Below are 16,990 nucleotides of genomic sequence, written 5' to 3'. Positions count from 1 at the left end.
TGCAGAGCTTCGTTTCTGCCTGGCAGGAGGGACGGATTTTTACATGGAACTGACTCATCAGCACCAAACACTGGAAATAAATGCTCAGGAAAAAGGTCCCTCCAGAAAAAAACAGGGTGTAGAAAAGCAAGCTATTTTTAATACATGACATAATACCTATAGTGGAAGCTGCACAACACAACTTTCTGAAACCAAATCCAGATCAATGGTGTGCTGTGGGTAAACAGCATTGAAAAGCAAGCTGTCACATGGCAGAGAACACGGGGGCACAGAAAGTGCTAACTGCAGCAAGTAGTCCTCATTAAACAATGATCCTATACATCTGTTGTGTGTAGTGGATTTCCCAGCTTGTATGCTAGGAATTAAGGATTTCTTCCAGTACTGGCTTGAGGTATGAACCTGGATAAACCAAACTTTGTAGGGCCTTTATTTTATTTGCCTGCCAGGGGCAAATGTCAAGAGTGGGCTTGACCCCAACCCGAGGCAGGATGTGCTGAGCATGGGTTGCTGTCATCAAGGTACAGGGCAAGAGGGAACCTGCAGCCTTCCCAGTCTGCTCACAGCCCTCCAGCTGAACCTGGAAGGGTTTCAGCTGCCCACACCAGCAGAGGCTTCACAGCAGTGATTTCCTCTGGCTGAGCCACCAACAGTACAAGTAGAGAGATCCCATCCAGGGACACTTCCAGGATAGAAATTTTCCTTCATCGCGTTCCTCTCCTTGGTCGTACCAGGTTGTTGCAGACACTTTGGGAGCACGTCACGAGTGTCTTTTAAGGCAATAAGCTGATGGTGGTATCACAAGCCATAAACTTCTGCCAACACTGTAAGACTCCATGACTTGCCTTGTGCCAAAATCAAGGTTAAAGTTAGCAAAATAGGATGATTTTCTCCCCTCATTTTCAAAAGCTTTATGTACTGTATTAATTTCTGAACTGATCAGGTGATTGGTTTGCTTGTTTTATCAGTGATGCCCAATGTATCACAGAGTATTTGAGTATTCCTTAGAAGTACATTTCTGCATGGCGTACGTGGCAGCATGTCCTGCATTGAAGCCTGGTGGTGGGATTTGTTGGTAAGCAGAGGATTGCAGAGCAGAGACAGCTGCTTTTAGGTAGGAGTGGCCATCGGCTTCACTTCAGGGATGAATTACACTTACTTCTTTTGTGTAAAATCCCGCATAGCATTGTGGCACTCACTGTACACATCGTGCACATTCCTGCTGTGCGTATTCAGACACATGGAAGCATGTGATTTTGTGATCCAGAGTTTATTTTTTGTAACTACTCTGAATTTCAGCTGCTTTTTAAAAGTAGTGAAAACCAAGCTCTCAAAGTACTGGAAAAAAATGCCAACAGTTGGCAAAAGATCTGAATTTTCCAGCTGAACTTGAACGTGTGCAATTGTTTAAGCTCTAATGTACACAGCTGCAATGTTTCTTTCCAGCCGCTTCCTGCGCCAATGTTTTTGTTTTTTCCTCTCATCGCACGTAATGCCTTTAGACTTATGGTAAAGGAGAGGCTGCCGGAGTTTCAGAGCTTTGCATTCCTTGCTGAGCTGTGCCTGTGTTTGCATGCAAAGCCATCGCCAGCCCTCCAACTATTTTAATCATTTCAAAGAGGGTGGGCCATCAGGCATTTGGCAGCGGGCTCCTTTTATATAGCTGAGGTGGAGTCAGCCAATGACCTGCAAGCCTGGAAAATTTCGCAGGGCAGTTTCACCGGACAGCTTTGCAGAGCTGTGCCATTTGAATTTCAGCACAGACATCCACGCACTGCACTCTCCATTTCTGGCGTGTCTCCCAGCGCAGAGTTTAGCTGAGGCTCGGGTTCAGCTTTCCCTGCTCTCCCTGCAGCGGCAGTTTCTCTGGGCTCTCCTAGCCAGGACTCCCCAGCCATCATGGAGGATACTACTTTGCAAATTATCGAACCACCAACTGCTTCTGAGGCCTCCGAGGAGCAAATGCCCGAAGAGCCCATCAAGTCAGACCAGATCAACGGCGTGATGGTGCTGACCCTTCTGGACAAGATCATCGGAGCAGTAGATCAGATTCAGCTGACCCAAACACAGCTGGAGGAAAGACAGCAAGAGATGGATAGTGCAGTGGTCAGCATCCAGGGAGAGTTAACCAAGCTGACCAAAGCTCACACCACCACCAGTAACACCGTGAACAAAATGCTGGAAAAAGTGCGCAAGGTGAGCGTCAACGTGAAGAGCGTCCGGCAGAACCTGGAGAAGCAGGCTGGGCAGATCAAGAAGCTGGAGGCCAACGAAGCGGAGCTCCTGAAGCGCAGGAATTTCAAAGTCATGATCTACCAGGTAAGGAGCAGAATTCCACCCTTGCTGGTGGCTGTTCTCATTCCCGCTGGCTCTGACTCGCTGCACGGTCCGTTCCTCACCCAAGCTCCCCTGCCTGGCCGTTGTTCCACGTGAACGTGGGTCTGGAGTTGCTCTCATTCATGTTTTAATGTCGTCTGTGTGCTCTAAGGTAGAGTTGCTACTTTTTTAACAGGAGCTTTAATGAAGATAGCCCAAATGCCCCAGAGCGATTATTGTGGAGGACCGAAGTGTTACAATAACCCGATGTACTGTGAACTGAAAAAGGGGCAGGAATGTTCGGTGTTATGGGGGGTGAAGGAGGGGGGTAAATCTACCTGCTGACTTCTTTTGTAGTCGGAGAGCAATAATGTTTCCTCTGTGACACTCATCTTACCGCCGGGCGCAGTGAGCATCGGGGCTGATCTCACTGGTGGGACAGGCACACAGTGGGGGAAACAGCAAACAGGTCTGTGAGGTCAGAAATCCTTTGCCTTCGTGCCTGCATGTATTTCCACATTCTTTTTATGTGAGCTGCACATCCTGAGTCTCCTAGTTGTCTGATTACAGTAACAGCTTTGGTTTGCTTGGTGTTCATAGCTTGTGTGGAGGGGTGGATTTTTCCTTTAATCTTAAGGAAGAGAAGAAAAAGGAATATATTTATCTCTCTTTTCCTGTCTGGAGTCACTCCTCTTTATCAGAGCAAACTCTTGTGCTGGGCCATGGAAAAAAAGTGAGTGAAATAGTTAATGATTCCATTAGGAGCCTCAGGGCTGATAACAGTGTCAGGGACAAATAGAGAAATGTCCACTGCTGACCACAGAGAGAAGAAAACCAGAACAAAATGGGAAACAATTCTTACTACAGTGTCTGAAGGGAGAACTGATGATAATGAGCTCAGGAATCTGGCAAGTGCTGGGGCCTCTGCAACTCTGATTCACAGCATAAGCATCTGTACTTTTATTGTGCATGAAGGACTGAAATACGTGAGCATACTCAGACCCCACAGGCAATCTGACCAGTTCTGTGTCTATTTATCGCACGCTCTTTATGTAAGGCTTTTGGAGGACAGACCTACCCATGGAAAGGGAGAATGGAACCTGGAGGTACAGCAGAGGCAACAAACGGTGCAAAATGAGAAGAGCCAAGGAAATTGTTTTACAAAACATTCCGTGTGGGTTATGGAAATAGGTAGGAAGTTGGCAAACTGCTGAGTGCAGGGGAAGCATCCAAAATATTTGCAGCTTGTCATTTTCTGGGCTGCTCCTTTCTGTTCATTGCTGCTCATGAGTATGGAGTAAAATTTTTCTTTGAATTTAAAAAAAACAATTTTGCTTCTGAATGGCATCAGGGCAAAAGTAACAGAGACACGATGAGGCTGGGACAACTGCACCCAAAAACAAACTCCATTATGGGTTTGTGATGTGTGAATACCAGGAAGAAATGATTGTGTTAAGGTTAATGTGGTAATAAAGCTGTCGCACTGCTGTGCTGCGTTGCTGCACAAAGATGGATCCATGCAGTGAGGATGGTGCTGGCAAGCCTCAGAGCACAAGGAATGCGCTCAGAGCAGCAGTGTAACCAGCCCTCCCTGCATGCAATGATGGAAACAGTTTTGTTCAGCAGAAAACATTTCTAAACGTTATCAGTCTGCAGTCTGTCAGAGCTACAGGAGTTAATATTTCTCCTTTGAAAATGGGTGGTTGTTCAATGGATGCATTCATCTGTAGATTGAACTCCATGAGAAGTTCATCATGTCATTTTAACCGTACAGAGACCTGGCAGGAGGGGTTGGTGTAAGAAAAAATCGCTGTGTCAGAATCTCCTTTTCTGGTGGAAACGTTCTCTGGAAGTCAAACATCTGGGAGGATTTGGGGAGTTCTGCTTCTGGGTTGGGAGATTTTGTTTTGCCTCGCTTTTCTGAGAGGAAAAGAATCGAGTTTGCGTTTTGCTGTGATGGGAAGATGGTGCTCCTCAGAAAGTTGTCAGTCTGACTCTGGGAACTGCACAGCAGACACTGAGCATCAGGGCGCAATTTTTTGTCTCAACGAATTCACTGCTGTGTTTTATCACAGCCGGTAATAATGGGCTCATCAACGACGAGGGTTTGCTGCTGGGATTATGCAAAACAGATGATGCCAATGCACTGACATGATTTGGCTCCATACAGACAGGAGCGATGCTCGCTGTGTGCGCTCAGCAGAGGTGTTCACCCGGTGGGGACGCCATCCTGCTGCTTTACCTCCATCAAACTCTGCTTGTTGGCTGCACCCCGCTGATTCTCCCTGCTTTTACTAATATCCTCCCGTGTCTCAGTCTTAATCATCAACGCAGTTTTGCAATATACAGCCCATAAAGCCAAAACTCAGGGATGGCCCACACTGTGCGAGTTGACATGTGGAAATTACGCTGTTTTTCCGAGCTGTGTCTTACTGTAGAAACAAACAGCCGCATTACAAAGCAACTCCCATCTAATTCGGTGTTTCGGTTCTTCAGGCCCAGCACCCATCAGGGTCTAAGCGAGGTTCTCTCATGTTGACTTAATTACTTCTCTCACAGTGGATGAGATTATGACTGCTCAGGGAAAGCTGCCTTTGGAAAGCTGTGATTAACTTTCCTGCATAACTGCATTTCCAGTTGTGGATAAAAAGGCAAAGATTTACCAGTGTTTTCTTTTGGGTAACGAGAGAGAAACTCATCTTAAGCGACACAGAATGTTACATGAAACAGCGATGGCTGTTTTTAAGCAAGATGGCTGAACAGAAAACCGTTTTGCACAGATTTAATTTTGCATGATTCAGCGTTATGAGAGTTAAAAGATGTTGAGGACAAATCAGCATTTACAGATTGCAGATCCTGTTATTCTCCCAGCAATCAATGCTGCGTCTCCGGCAGTCGTTCCAGGAGTGCAAATGGGCACCTTGAGAGAAGAGGTCGAACTGCACACGAGTGTTTTGCTGTGCTAGAGGAGAGGTTAGGAGGAAGAGAAAATGAAATGCTATTCGGCTTGAGCTGCTGGATGAGCCTGAAGCACTTCTGTCTGCTTGCTTTCAGGGTGAGTGGGGACGGCAGTCAGATGTTCTTTTGAACTCAGTGTTGTTGTAAACAGGACTTTCCTTCCTGAAAGGCTGGATGTCAGATGGCTGCGTGTGCCCACAGGGAGCGCATACAGAGCTGCCAGTGCTGCCTCTCTGCCTTCTGCCCTGGCTCCCGCCTTGCTGAGAAATCAGCACAGCACATCAAACTGAGTTGGAGTGGCTGCTAATACAGCAAAATGGGGTGATTCATCCCAGAGCTCCTGTTTACAGATAGAAATGGGGTGGTTACTGCAGTTCATGTTAGGTAACGGCAGCTCTCGAAGCACACCCTGCACCCCGTTCATCTGACGAGCAGCACGTGTCAGCGTTACGTAAGCATGCAATATTTCCTCCAAACTCTTTTTTGACAACTAAATGTATTCCTTCAAATGCCAATGGCCTGTTTTTGCTACAGCCAGATGCCGCAAGGCTCGCAGCGCTCAGCAGACATATCGAGTGTTTCTAAAACGTGCTGGTCCCTTACTTGGAGACTTACGTGAGAGCCAAACTTTAGAGGCAGTCTGCCTCCTGATGGGCAGCTTCATCATCAGAGAAGGATGTTTGTGACGGTTTGCGGGGCCAGAAGCTCCTGCAGGGCTTCACTGCGCTCTGGTGAACTCCGCAGCTGCCCAGAGCCCCGCGTGAAATGGAGCTGCTCTGGGGAAGGGCCGGGCAGAAAATGCACACAGTCTGTACAATGGCAGGCTGCTAACAGCGGTATAAATAGCACAGTTTGGCTTTTGTGCCTCCAGTAGGCCTTATACGGATGGGAGCAGCAAGATCCTGGGGAGGAGGGACGCATTGCAAACCCACGCACTGCGGTGGCGGAGTCGGAAGCCAGAATGAAAGGCTCTGAGCATCCCGGTGCCCTCCGGCAGCTCCGTGTGGACAGTGCTGCAGGTGGAGAGAAAAAGCACTGTGGCATCTTCGCTTCTGTTCTGCTGCTCGTGGAGCGGTGGGAAAGTGCCATCCTATGGGAAGGAGGGAAACATGGTTTGAGTTGTTTCCTTTGGGCTGCAGCCCTGAGTTCAGACCGCCATCTCCCTCCAGTGTGAGGGGCACCGTGCTGACATCTCGACGTGCAAAGCTTCCTTTCTATTTCCTGCATATTGCTGAATTATGTGAATCTCAAAATGATTCGTGGGAGGCTGTGCCTCCACTGTGCATCTAAAGAGTTCCTGAATGTTAACAGCTCATTTCCAGGATTTTGCTTAGTGCAGATTATGACTCTTTCTACCAAAAGGCAGTTCTGGAGCATGGCTTTCTCTGTTGCAGCTCGGAATCAACTGCTTTAATATTTCATTGCTCAGATATTATTTATAAGCAGCCAGTGTTTGCTGAAATCCTCTCCATGCTGCAGTTCCATACTGAGCTGTGCAGCAATAAATTCTCTTAGAGCAAAGGGCCAATTTCCACTTTGCTGCATTGGGCTGTGCCTGTGCCCAACATAAAGCACAATGCTGATAGGCAGCAGGCTTCGCCCTCGTTGGCCCTGTTTGGGAAAGTGTGGCTCTGCAAGATCTTATCCAGCGCTGTCCAGGTGCAGGATAAGACAGGGACCAGAGACAGAGATGCTCAGTGTCAGTGAGGGAAAATGAAATATTTAGAATAAAAAGTCGCAGGATGTTTAGTCAGTGCCTTCTGCTCGAGGATGCAAATGTCAGTATCAGCACTGATGTGTCTGCGTGTCAAACTCCACCTCTATTGGTTTGTCTTCAGAAACAGCTGTGGAGTTGTTCATCAGCTGGGCCAGGTTTATTCGGGAGGAGCACCTGTGCGAACAGGCTGACAGTGGGACCAAACCCCTTTCCTTCTGTCAGCGGAAAAAAAAGAAAGAAAAAAAGACGTCTATTTCTTTGGCTGTCTCCTGCAGCCCTGCCTTTCGTCTGACTCACTGTTAGGCAGAAGCATTTTTCCAAACAGCCTCCTTCTCAGCTAGGACGTCCTGCACCGTTCTTCCCTGTCTCTTCACCGCCAGGTTTGAGGTAACTCCAGTGCCTGCACCAAGCTGCTCGTTCTCAGCGGCTAATGGAGAATATTTGGCCTTCTAAGAGAGTTTCCAGCAGATAACGTAACTGGAGTGCTTGTAGAAAATGATGCCAAAAAGACTGTACAGAACACAGGATTTCAGAGGATAAAATGACTCCTGCTAGTCAGGGAGGTACTGCTTGAGAATGAACCAGTTCATCCCTTCAGCACTTGGCTTTTTCCCTTCATATTTTAGATCTTTTCCTTTGTTTCTGCAGCAGCTTTCTGGTGACTTCTGACTGTGCCAAGGAGTCAAAGCTTCTCTTTCTGCACCTTTCCTGACCCTGCTGGAAAAAAGATCTGTCCAACCTTTAGAAAAGGAGAGTCAAACCCAAGGCTGTGAATGAGAAAGGGTAAATTCTGTGTGTCAGCTGCTCCTCGGGCTTCCCAGTAACCACCCAGTGTCCTGGGGATACATTCAGCAAAAGAAAGAAGCTTTGATGTTGGGGTGAGGTATTTGCTAGGGTGCTGCTGTGGGTGTCTGAGCTGCTGGTGTTGCAGGGGTGGTTCAGGGTGTTGTTGGTGCTTTGACAGAGCCGAATGGATGCAGGTCTGGAACCATACCCAGCTTTTGCCATCTTTGCAGCTCGTGTTAGCAAACATAGACTTAGAATCTTTCTCTTTTCATGCTATTACACGTAGAAGAAAATTCTGCTTTCATCTTCGTGAGAATAAAACAGAGATCCATCATAACTGATGTCAAATCACTCTGTGAACAGCGGTGTGCAGAGTCTGCAGCATTCAGCAGGAGTGTGTCTGAAATCACAGCAGGGGTTGTGCACCTCCCAGGGTGTGCAGCTAACAGGAAGATACCTTCCTTCCAAAAATCTTTGCAGATTGCCTTTGCTGTCACAATTTGCTACCTAGCTTCTCCCTTTACTAAATCACACCACCGTGCCTCTTCTTTCTGCTTGTTCTTCTACTAATCTGGATGATGTTTGTCGTCATTCCTGATCAGATTGGCCAGTGGGGAATAGGTAAGCTTTTTCATGACGCCTCATTCTGCCGGCCATTGAAATGCCATTTTCCTCACCTTAGCCTGAGAAGAAGCAGAGAATGCCCTTTGAGTCCTCGGCAGAGCTCTGAGCCGTCGCCAGCAGCAGTTCCCAGCGCTGCCCAAAGTGCCGTGGCCCAAATCAGCAGAAGACATGAGAGGAGGCAGCAGCCGTAGGGCCCCAGGAGGGGCATCCGCGAAGACTTTCTGAACCTCTTCCGAAGCTCTGAGAGCCGCTGATTGTTGTGCCTTTGTGTTCTCGCCTGTTTGCGGCTGCTATGAGCATTTAGCCCCGCGGGGCTGATGCTTCCAGCTGGCAGAAATGCCTCTGCTTGTTGACTAACTGCTTGCTGCTTGCTGCCAGGGTTGTAATGGATGGTGAGGAGCTGTAATTCTCTTGCAGGCGTTGCGGGACTTGTCTTATGCTGCCTCTGTGAGCAGGGAGGGAGGCGCTGTCCTTCGCTTTGCACGAAGGGCTGCAAGCAGTGCAGGTGGCTCAGCGAGAGTCACACTGTGACTGGGCAAGCCCTGCAGTATTCTGAGCCTCAGTTTCTCCCTCTGAAACACAGACCTTTTAGCACCTACCTCCTCAGACTTGCTGTAAAGTTGAGTTTATAGGCGTATGTGAAATGATTTGGAGTTACTGTTTTAAATAGCACAAGCTGCATGATATGAAACTAAACCTGCCTCGTGAGGACATAGCAGCACCTGTCTGTTCAGTGCTGGGCTCTGCTCTCTGGGAGCTGTGCTTCTGCTGCAGACTTCAGACAGCAGTGACTTTCCTGGCTTTGTCTGCCCCTTTCCTCAAGCCATAAAGGCTGTGGGTCACAGCGCAGCGCTGTGCTGTGGGGCTGCAGGAGATGTCTGAGGCTCCAGGTGCCCACAGATGGACTCGTACTGTGTGTGCAGAGCTGCTCTGTTGGAAACCCTGTGCTTCGTGGCTTTTTTTTCCAGTGGAAGGGCCCAGGAGCCAGGCAAAGGTGAACTCAGCCTGGGAATGTGGGGATCAGGGGAAGCTGACAGTGAAAAACTTTCATTTTCAAGGACGGTGAAAAGATATAAATTTTTTTAAGCAATAACCATTTGTTGTACAGCCATGCAGGAATTATAATCTCCAAAGGCAAAGACGCTGAAAACAAAGCACAGCTTTTCTCTTTGGAGGCATCCGAACCTCCCTGGACTCTCTCGGGCTGCGAGTGCTTATCGGGAGTGTTGCAGCTGCACAGGAATAGCTGAATCCTCCTTCCGAGGACACGGACTCAGGGTCAGCACCGCACAGCATCCCTGAAGACCAGCAGCCGAGATGCTGCCATGGCTGCGGGAGCACAGAACTGCTCTGCTCCAGGGCTTTGCTCTGCCCTGGCAAGCTGCCTGCTGCCAGGGTGCTCGGCATTCCTGCCCCAATTCCTCGGCTGTAGAGAGCCCTGGGCAGGCAGAGGGGGTGGCAGGGCAGACACACACTGAGCTTGGGCCTGGCCAGCATCGGCCCTTTGTGGTCAGAGGAGAAGCTGGGGATGTGAGCGCTCGTGTTGTGCATGGTATGGCTGCATGTCAACGGAACTCAACTGTTTGTGCCGTTACAGTTGTGTAAAAATAACAGAACAGAATGAATTGCAGGTGTGAGTTGCATGCACGTGTGAAAAAAGCTCCATTAAACCTTTAAAATGGAGATCAGAGTCGTGAGAGTCCCGGGACTCGTTTTATGTCCCGACAATGAGATCCTCTGTTCAACAGCAGCCTAGGAGCCCCTCTCCAGTTTTGGGAGTGTTCCTCTTATCTGTTGGTGATTCTGCAATCCCTTCAGAGCTGTGCTGGGCTGGGAACGCAGCTTGGCTCTGTGCCTCATTGGCCCTGTCCGTGACAAGGGAAGTATTTACTCGTGTTGTAGCAACGGGCAATGCGTGTATGGCCATAAAGGGGCTGACGGGGTGACTCACTGCAAGGGAACTCAGCTTGGAAACACAGATAAAAGCCCCCTTAGTGCAGCAAAGCAGGCACTGCTCTGCCCAGATGGAGCAGCTTGGTGTTGCTGCAGCAGGAGCATAGGGCAGTTCAGCCCCTGGGTACCTCTGCGGGCTCCTGTCAGCTCTGAGCAGGGAATGTCCCCAAGCGCTGCTCCCCAGCCCCACACAGCTGACACCATGCCACAGAGACAGCACAGCTCCTCTTGAGGCCGTGGGGTGGGAGGGGGTGGCACAATGTGTGGGGCGAGAGAAGCACAGGACCAGCAGGGGCTGGAGCTGAACCTTTCTGTGCTTGGAAGAGGCTGATGGCCTGGCTCAGCGCACGGCCACCACTTGCCCCACACTGAGCACAAAGCAAGGAGGATTTTTCTTCTGCTGAGATAAAAATCTGAGAAATCTTGTCTTTGTGCCAGCTGGATTCAGGCACAGGGAACAGAGCTGGTTTGCATCTGCTGATGGGAGGGAGTGTTTGAACGCCCCAATGTGGGGGATGCCAAGAGCGTGGATTTCGGACTCTCCCACTCTAAGGGTCAGTGTTTTCCCAGTAAAAATAGCATGTTTAGAATGCCTGCTGTTAAAAATGTGCCTCATCTGGGTGAGCCACGAGTGGAGCAAAGTGTACGCAGCACAGAGCTGTGCCCTCAGCAGGGATTTGCACAGCAGCCGCCTGCAAAGCCGGGGCAGTTCGGGATCGTTCTGGTGGGGCCCCTCTGTCCTTGTCTGCAGCAGACGTGCAGGGAGCACTGATTCCTGGAGACCTGCACTGCTCTGCCTGCGTGTGCTGTCGCAGCCCCTGGGCAGTGCCTGGGATGCTCAGAGCCCTTCGCTCATCTCAGGGCTGTCGTGCACTCAGCTGGAGCCCGCTGTGTCAGCAGGAGCGCTACCTGGTGCAGGTGGGCCTTAAGTCAGGAAAGTGACCCAAATCAAACACTGCTGTTCTCAAGATGGTTATCTGCAGATCTACAGATGGAGGAAGAGTCAGGGCTGGGGGTGAGGGCTGGCAGCCTGAGAACGAGGGTGGTTTGGGGGAATTTGGGTGCAACAGCAAGGCAAGTGCTGCTCCCGGGCCCTGGTGGGGTGGATGCCTCCATGCAGTGAGAGCAGTACAGATGGTGATGCTTGGGAGTGCTGCTAGTGCAGCCCAGCCTGCTGTGTTGGAAAGCGCAGTTATAACAGGAGGGAAGGCAGTTACCTCTGGGCAGATAGGGAGTTTTTGTGCTGGCTTTTCTTTCTGTGCACATACGCCTGGGAGTTCACCAGGATTAGGATCTGGGTTTGCAGGATGTGGTCATTTCCAGCACTGGTGCCAGGGGAGCGGGGATGCCTTTGTTCTGTCTCATTGTGTTGAGGTGGGGGAAGGAAGTGCTGCAGTTCCCGATGTTCTTGGCAGGGCAGGTCTCCATGGGTCTGGGGGATTACTCCTGCAGGTGTTGTGCAGAATGTGGTCCTGCTGTCCTCATGGGGAACATTGGCTCTGGGCTTTCCCAGCCCCCCTGAGAGCTGAACATTGTTCCCTCCTGAAGGGGATATCGAATGGAGGAAACATGCGTGGGCTGCCTCACCTTCCAGAATTTATCCTGAGTGGCGATTTGGAGGAGCCTTGGCCCTTGCAGCTTTGACAAAACCCAGGAATGGGACCCTTGGTGATTTTCCACTGTTTACACCATTTTCTTCAAATTCCCTCTCAGTTCCGGAAATTCTGCTTGTTCAAGGAGCAGTGCTGTCCTGTGCTCGGGGGGGAATGAGAAAACCACCAAAGCTATGTCACATCGTGTCACAGCAGCAGTGGTGCACAGGTGGGCAAACATGCACTCCTTCCCTGCATCACAGGAGACATCAGAAGGTCCCCAGCCTCCCAAGAAAACTTGCACAGAAACATACATGGGGCCAGCGTGCCTCTTCAGGCCCTGTCCCCAGCAGCTGTGCGACGCTGGGATGTCCTGGCTCTTGACATCTGTGCTGCTCATTAGCCAGCAGGCAGTTTGATGCAGCAGCTACAGCCAGCATTGTATTTGGACCCCAGCCCTTTTCTTCTGAAGCTGCTGCCCCCAGGGCTGGCCGTAGCACCTGTGGGTCCTTCTTTCCCATGGCCTTCTCCAAGCCCCAGCCCAGTGCACTGCGCTCTGTGTGTGTTCCCAGTGCAGGGCTGTGCCTTGCTCCTGCTAGTTCTCTGGCTGTGCTCACTGCAGCACTCCCTGCCTCTCCCTCCTAGCTCCATTGGTTAAAACAACTTGGGCGTAAATTTCGGGGCTGTGTGCTGCAGCTTTGTACAGCAGTGGGCTATTTCCAGCCTGTCCTGGGAACGCAGTGGTGATTCATTGCAGCAGGGACGCACACTATGTGCTGCTCAGATGAAAACCAATCCCACCCCAGACCTGTGCCCCTCTCTTGGCTCCAGTGCCCCTCCTGTGCACATGCCTGTCCTCTGCCACAGAGATCACAGATTTGGCTGACCCAGGGCAGTGGAGAAGTTGAATGAATTTGCCTTTAGTCCTGAGGAAAGGCAGTATAGCTGCGCTGTGTGCATCAGGATCTGTCTCAGCCTCCTTCAGATACAGTCTCAGAAAAGCATGGCGGTGAAATGGCAAAACCGCCCACATGCTGCGCCCCAGGAGGCATCCCAGCCCCACATCATCTCCTTGCAGGACCTGGGAAAGCCTGGTCCCCAGCCAGGCTGCCACTTGCAGCCCAGTGCTGGGTGGGCATTGGGAGGCGGGAGGGAGGTGGGGGGAAACTCCTGAGGAAGTCAGGGAGGGCTCTAAGCAAGGCACAGAGGGACAAGGAGCCTGGCACCGGGGAGCAAACCACTGCTGCCTGGCAGGGAGCTCCAGCAGCGAGCAGGATCGGATGCACAGCGCCTGCTGAGGCAGCCGAGGCAGCAGCAGGTCAGTTCACAGCTCGCAGCTCGCAGCCGGGCCCAGCTGAGCGCCTGCGCAGCGCCATGAAAACACTCGGGAAACTGAGCGCTGCTGGTGCAGCTGTCAGCACTGGGTGCCCACAGCAGACACAGCTCCTGTCCTCTCCCAGCTGCTCCACAGGGTCCCAGCCGTGCAACCAGGGCTCTGCAACAGGCATAAGTACACGAACGAGTTGCGTGGCAGGAGCCCGAAGTTTGGGTTCCTGCAGCACAATTGCAGCCTCCTCCGGCTGACACAAGCAGCCGTGAAGCACCAGAGCCATAGCTGTAGGAGTGTAGCTGTGGCGTCGCCTCCAGTCCATGCTGTGTCCCATAGCGTGGGATGTGGGCCGAGCACCTCACATGGAGGGGAGTCTCCACTGCAGGCCCCAGGAAAGTTGAGGACAGAACTGGTGGGGATGGAGCTGTGAGAGGGCCAGGAGATGAAGGGAAAAGTCTCTGGGACCAGCCCAGAGAGTGCAGAGCTCATAAATGTGAGCTGAAATACAGCAGAGCCGTGAGATCCAGTGGGAGAGAGCAGTGTAATTTATTAGCAGCTCTGACGGGGAGGACAAACCTAGGCCTGAGGCTGCCAGGTTTGTGTCACCATGAGTCATCGCTGTGCTTCTGCTCAGTGCTGAGCAGGGCTGCTGAGGTGGGTGCTGTGTCTCACTGGCTCCGCTCTGTGTCTTGCAGGATGAAGTGAAGCTCCCATCCAAACTGAGCATCAGCAAGTCTCTGAAGGAGGGCGAAAAGCAGGAGAAGGAAGGTGAAGGCGAGGAGGTGCCCGCAGGTGAGGACCATGCAGAGGAGGATCACATCCAGCTCTCCTCTGATGAAGAGGTGGAGATTGAAGAGATTATTGAGGAGTCACGGGCAGAGCGCATCAAAAGGAGCGGCATGAAGAGAGTGGATGACTTTAAGAAGGCATTCTCGAAGGAAAAAATGGAGAAGACAAAGCTGAAGACCAAGGAAAACCTGGAGAAGACCCGCCACAACCTGGAGAAGACCCGCCACAACCTGGAGAAGAGGATGAACAAGCTGGGCACCAAGATTGTGACTAATGAAAGGAGAGAGAAGATGAAGACTTCTCGAGACAAGCTGAGGAAGTCTTTCACGCCTGACCATACCATCTATGCCAGGTCCAAGACAGCCGTCTACAAAGTGCCACCCTTCACTTTCCATGTCAAGAAAATTAGAGAGGGAGAGGTGGAAGTAAAAGCCACAGAGCTGGTGGAGGTGGGTGGAGAGGAGGGAGAAAACTCGGATCTGATGCGTGGGGAGAGCCCTGAGATGCACACACTGCTGGAGATCACAGAGGAATCTGACGCGGTACTGGTGGACAAGAGCGACAGTGAGTAGGGCAGGCAGCAGCACGGAATGGAGGATGGAGGCCGAACACGTAATCATTCACATGTTGAGATCTCTCTTTGCCCCGGTGCCCGGGGGGAAGCGTACACAGCATCTTTAATACCCTGCAGAGCCAATGCCAATCCCCTGCCTGCTAGGACAAGGTGTATTTTATATTTTAGTTTTAGCACACATAAATGTTAGGAACACAGGACTGTTTTCTTATACTGTCAAACCACCCTTGGAGACCATTCCTGCCACAGCTGCGCGAGAGCCTTCCAGAACCCAGACCTAGAGAAGGGCTCCGAGCAATGGGGACCCAGCCCAGCTGGAGAGTGCTAAAACCAAGATGACAGCTGTACACCTGAAACGCTCAAGCGTCCTCTGTGAGCACAGACCTGGTGTCAAGAATGCCCGTCCAGCCTGCAAGGCCCCAATTCCCTGTGCCAGGCTGAGTGGCTGTCCCTGCAGACAGCAGATGCATGGGATCCGAGCTGCCACCCGAGGAGCAGAGGATCTGCAATGCACCCAGCGTGCGGGAGGGAAGAATGGAGCAATCCTGTCAATGGGCAGAATAATGGTGAAGCTGAGCAGCCTGGCGGCACGCAGGCAGTCTGCTCCATCCTTTCCTCCCAAGGACCAGATCACTGCGGCGGAGCCAGGACAGCTTTGCCATAAAACCAACCTGCTGCTGGGACTGCAGAGCCCTCACAGCCTGCGCCTGCTGCCTCACCCCAGCACTGCCATCGCCGGAACAGTGTGGGCACACGCTCCCCAGCTCGAGTTAAATCCCAGCTGCCTGAATTCTGGCTGGGCAGGGAATGCAAAGAGCTGGACGCTGCTCCCCACCTTCGGTGCGTGCCACCATCAGTGGGCAGTGAGTGCACCCCAGCCAGGCAGAGGGTGGCTGTGGGTGTTTGTGCCAGAGGAGCCCACACCATCTGTGTTGCGTTGCCAGAGGAAATTGGGATGCGCTGATGCTGTGGGAGGCACCCGGCCGTCAGCGAGCAGCCTTGACACCGGTCCAGCACCACATCTTGAGCATTTCTGAGCATCTCCTTCCTTCAGGGGTTCTGGCGCGGCTCAGGCTCGTGCCCACGTCCTGCATTTCCCTCCCCATTTCCCACTTTTCGCGGCTTTGCTCTGTCCCTACAGGATCACACGCAGCCCCGCGGCACTGCCCGGCTCAGCCCGCACAGCTCTCACGCGCAGCCACCGCACGGCAGCAGAGCAGGAGCAGGCGGGAGGCTGCGGCCCCACAGCTTCTCCTGGGAGCCGTGGGTGCCCCGGGGCGGGTGGACGTGGGGGGTGGGATGCGCCCATCCCTCCTGCTCAGCACCGTCCTACGTGCCGCTTTCCTTCTGGCCCTGCTCCTCCCTGCGCAGCCGGGACCGCTGCTGACATAACCACGTATATAAATTTGCTTTTCCTCTCAGATCGTTCTCCCTCTCGTTGTCTAACGCACCCTGCCCTCCCCACCCCGCGGCCCTGCCCTGTGCCCGTGGCTGCGCTGTGCTGCGTGCCCCGGCCCCGCGGGCTCCTCGCGGCGCTGCAGCCCCGCACAGCGCAGCAGAGCCGCCGGGCATCGGTCCCACCGCGGTGCCCACCGCGGGCGCGTTGGACAAAGCTCTGATTGTTTTCTATGACTGCATCCTGGTGAGCAGCACAACTAATAAAGGCTCTTTTGTAAAGGAGCAGCATGACGCCTGCTGAGCGCCGGGCCGGGGGTGGCAGGGTGGGGAAACGGCCTTAAACCAACACGGGGTGCTTTTGGGTCAGATGTACGGAAGGAAACCTCCGCTCGGAGGGCGGCCGTGCCCACACACAGGGCAGCTGCGGGCGCCCGCCCCTGGGGGCGCTAAGGGCCGAGCTGGGCGGGCTCCCGGGCAGCGGATCTACGGAAGCTGTCCCTACGCCACGGGCCGGGTGGGGGCCGGGCGCCCATCCGCGCCGATCCCCGCCGCTCCGTGCGGTGTCGCTGCTGCGCTCCGACAGCAACGGGCGGGGATACGGCCCCTTTAAGAGGCGGCGGCGGCGGGCCGCGCGCTGACGTCACAGCGCTGCCCGGAACTCAGCGGGTTTCCCGCACGGCCGTTCCCGGCAGTCACCGCCTCCCCCCGCACCGCCCCCTGCCCAGCGCCGCCCTGCGGCGGGGAGGCGGCGCCATCCGGGAACAGCCGGCGCGGGGCAGCGCCCCCCCGCGGTGCCGTCGCGAGCCGTGACGCAGCCTCGGGACGGCCGCGCCGATTGGCGCTCAGGGCCCGTCCCTCTCGAGGCGGACGGAACGCCGCGCCGCCATTGGCTGCGCCCCGCGTGACGCGCGAGGGAGCGGGGCCGGGGCTGCGGGCGCCGCAGTCGGGCAGCGACC

The 16,990-nt window shown here is 53.0% G+C and overlaps 1 protein-coding gene across 1 annotated transcript; it reads left to right on the top strand.

The window, feature by feature from the left end:
• Positions 1 to 1,576: 1,576 nt before the first annotated feature.
• On the top strand, positions 1,577 to 16,316 carry CAVIN1 (caveolae associated protein 1). Its single transcript, XM_042887898.1, has 2 exons — positions 1,577 to 2,316; positions 13,969 to 16,316. The coding sequence occupies exons 1-2, from the start codon at positions 1,897 to 1,899 to the stop codon at positions 14,632 to 14,634; spliced, it is 1,086 nt and encodes a 361-aa protein (XP_042743832.1). The 5' UTR covers positions 1,577 to 1,896; the 3' UTR covers positions 14,635 to 16,316.
• The last annotated feature ends 674 nt before the right edge of the window (positions 16,317 to 16,990 follow it).

This window comes from Lagopus leucura, unplaced genomic scaffold (genome assembly GCF_019238085.1).
Source record: "Lagopus leucura isolate 7727_CA_CO unplaced genomic scaffold, USGS_WTPT01 Super-Scaffold_100126, whole genome shotgun sequence".
NCBI classification, from domain to species: domain Eukaryota; kingdom Metazoa; phylum Chordata; class Aves; order Galliformes; family Phasianidae; genus Lagopus; species Lagopus leucura.
Note: the sequence above shows the minus strand (reverse complement) of the source record. Positions and strands in the feature narration are given on the sequence as shown.

What these genes read in the sequence shown, in the direction of transcription:
- CAVIN1 (XM_042887898.1), top strand. Translation starts at nt 1,897, where the DNA reads ATGGAGGATACTACTTTGCAAATTATCGAACCACCAACTGCTTCTGAG. An exon ending in TCAAAGTCATGATCTACCAG is followed by an intron (nt 2,317 to 13,968) that starts GTAAGGAGCAGA and finishes TGTGTCTTGCAG; the next exon opens with GATGAAGTGAAGCTCCCATC.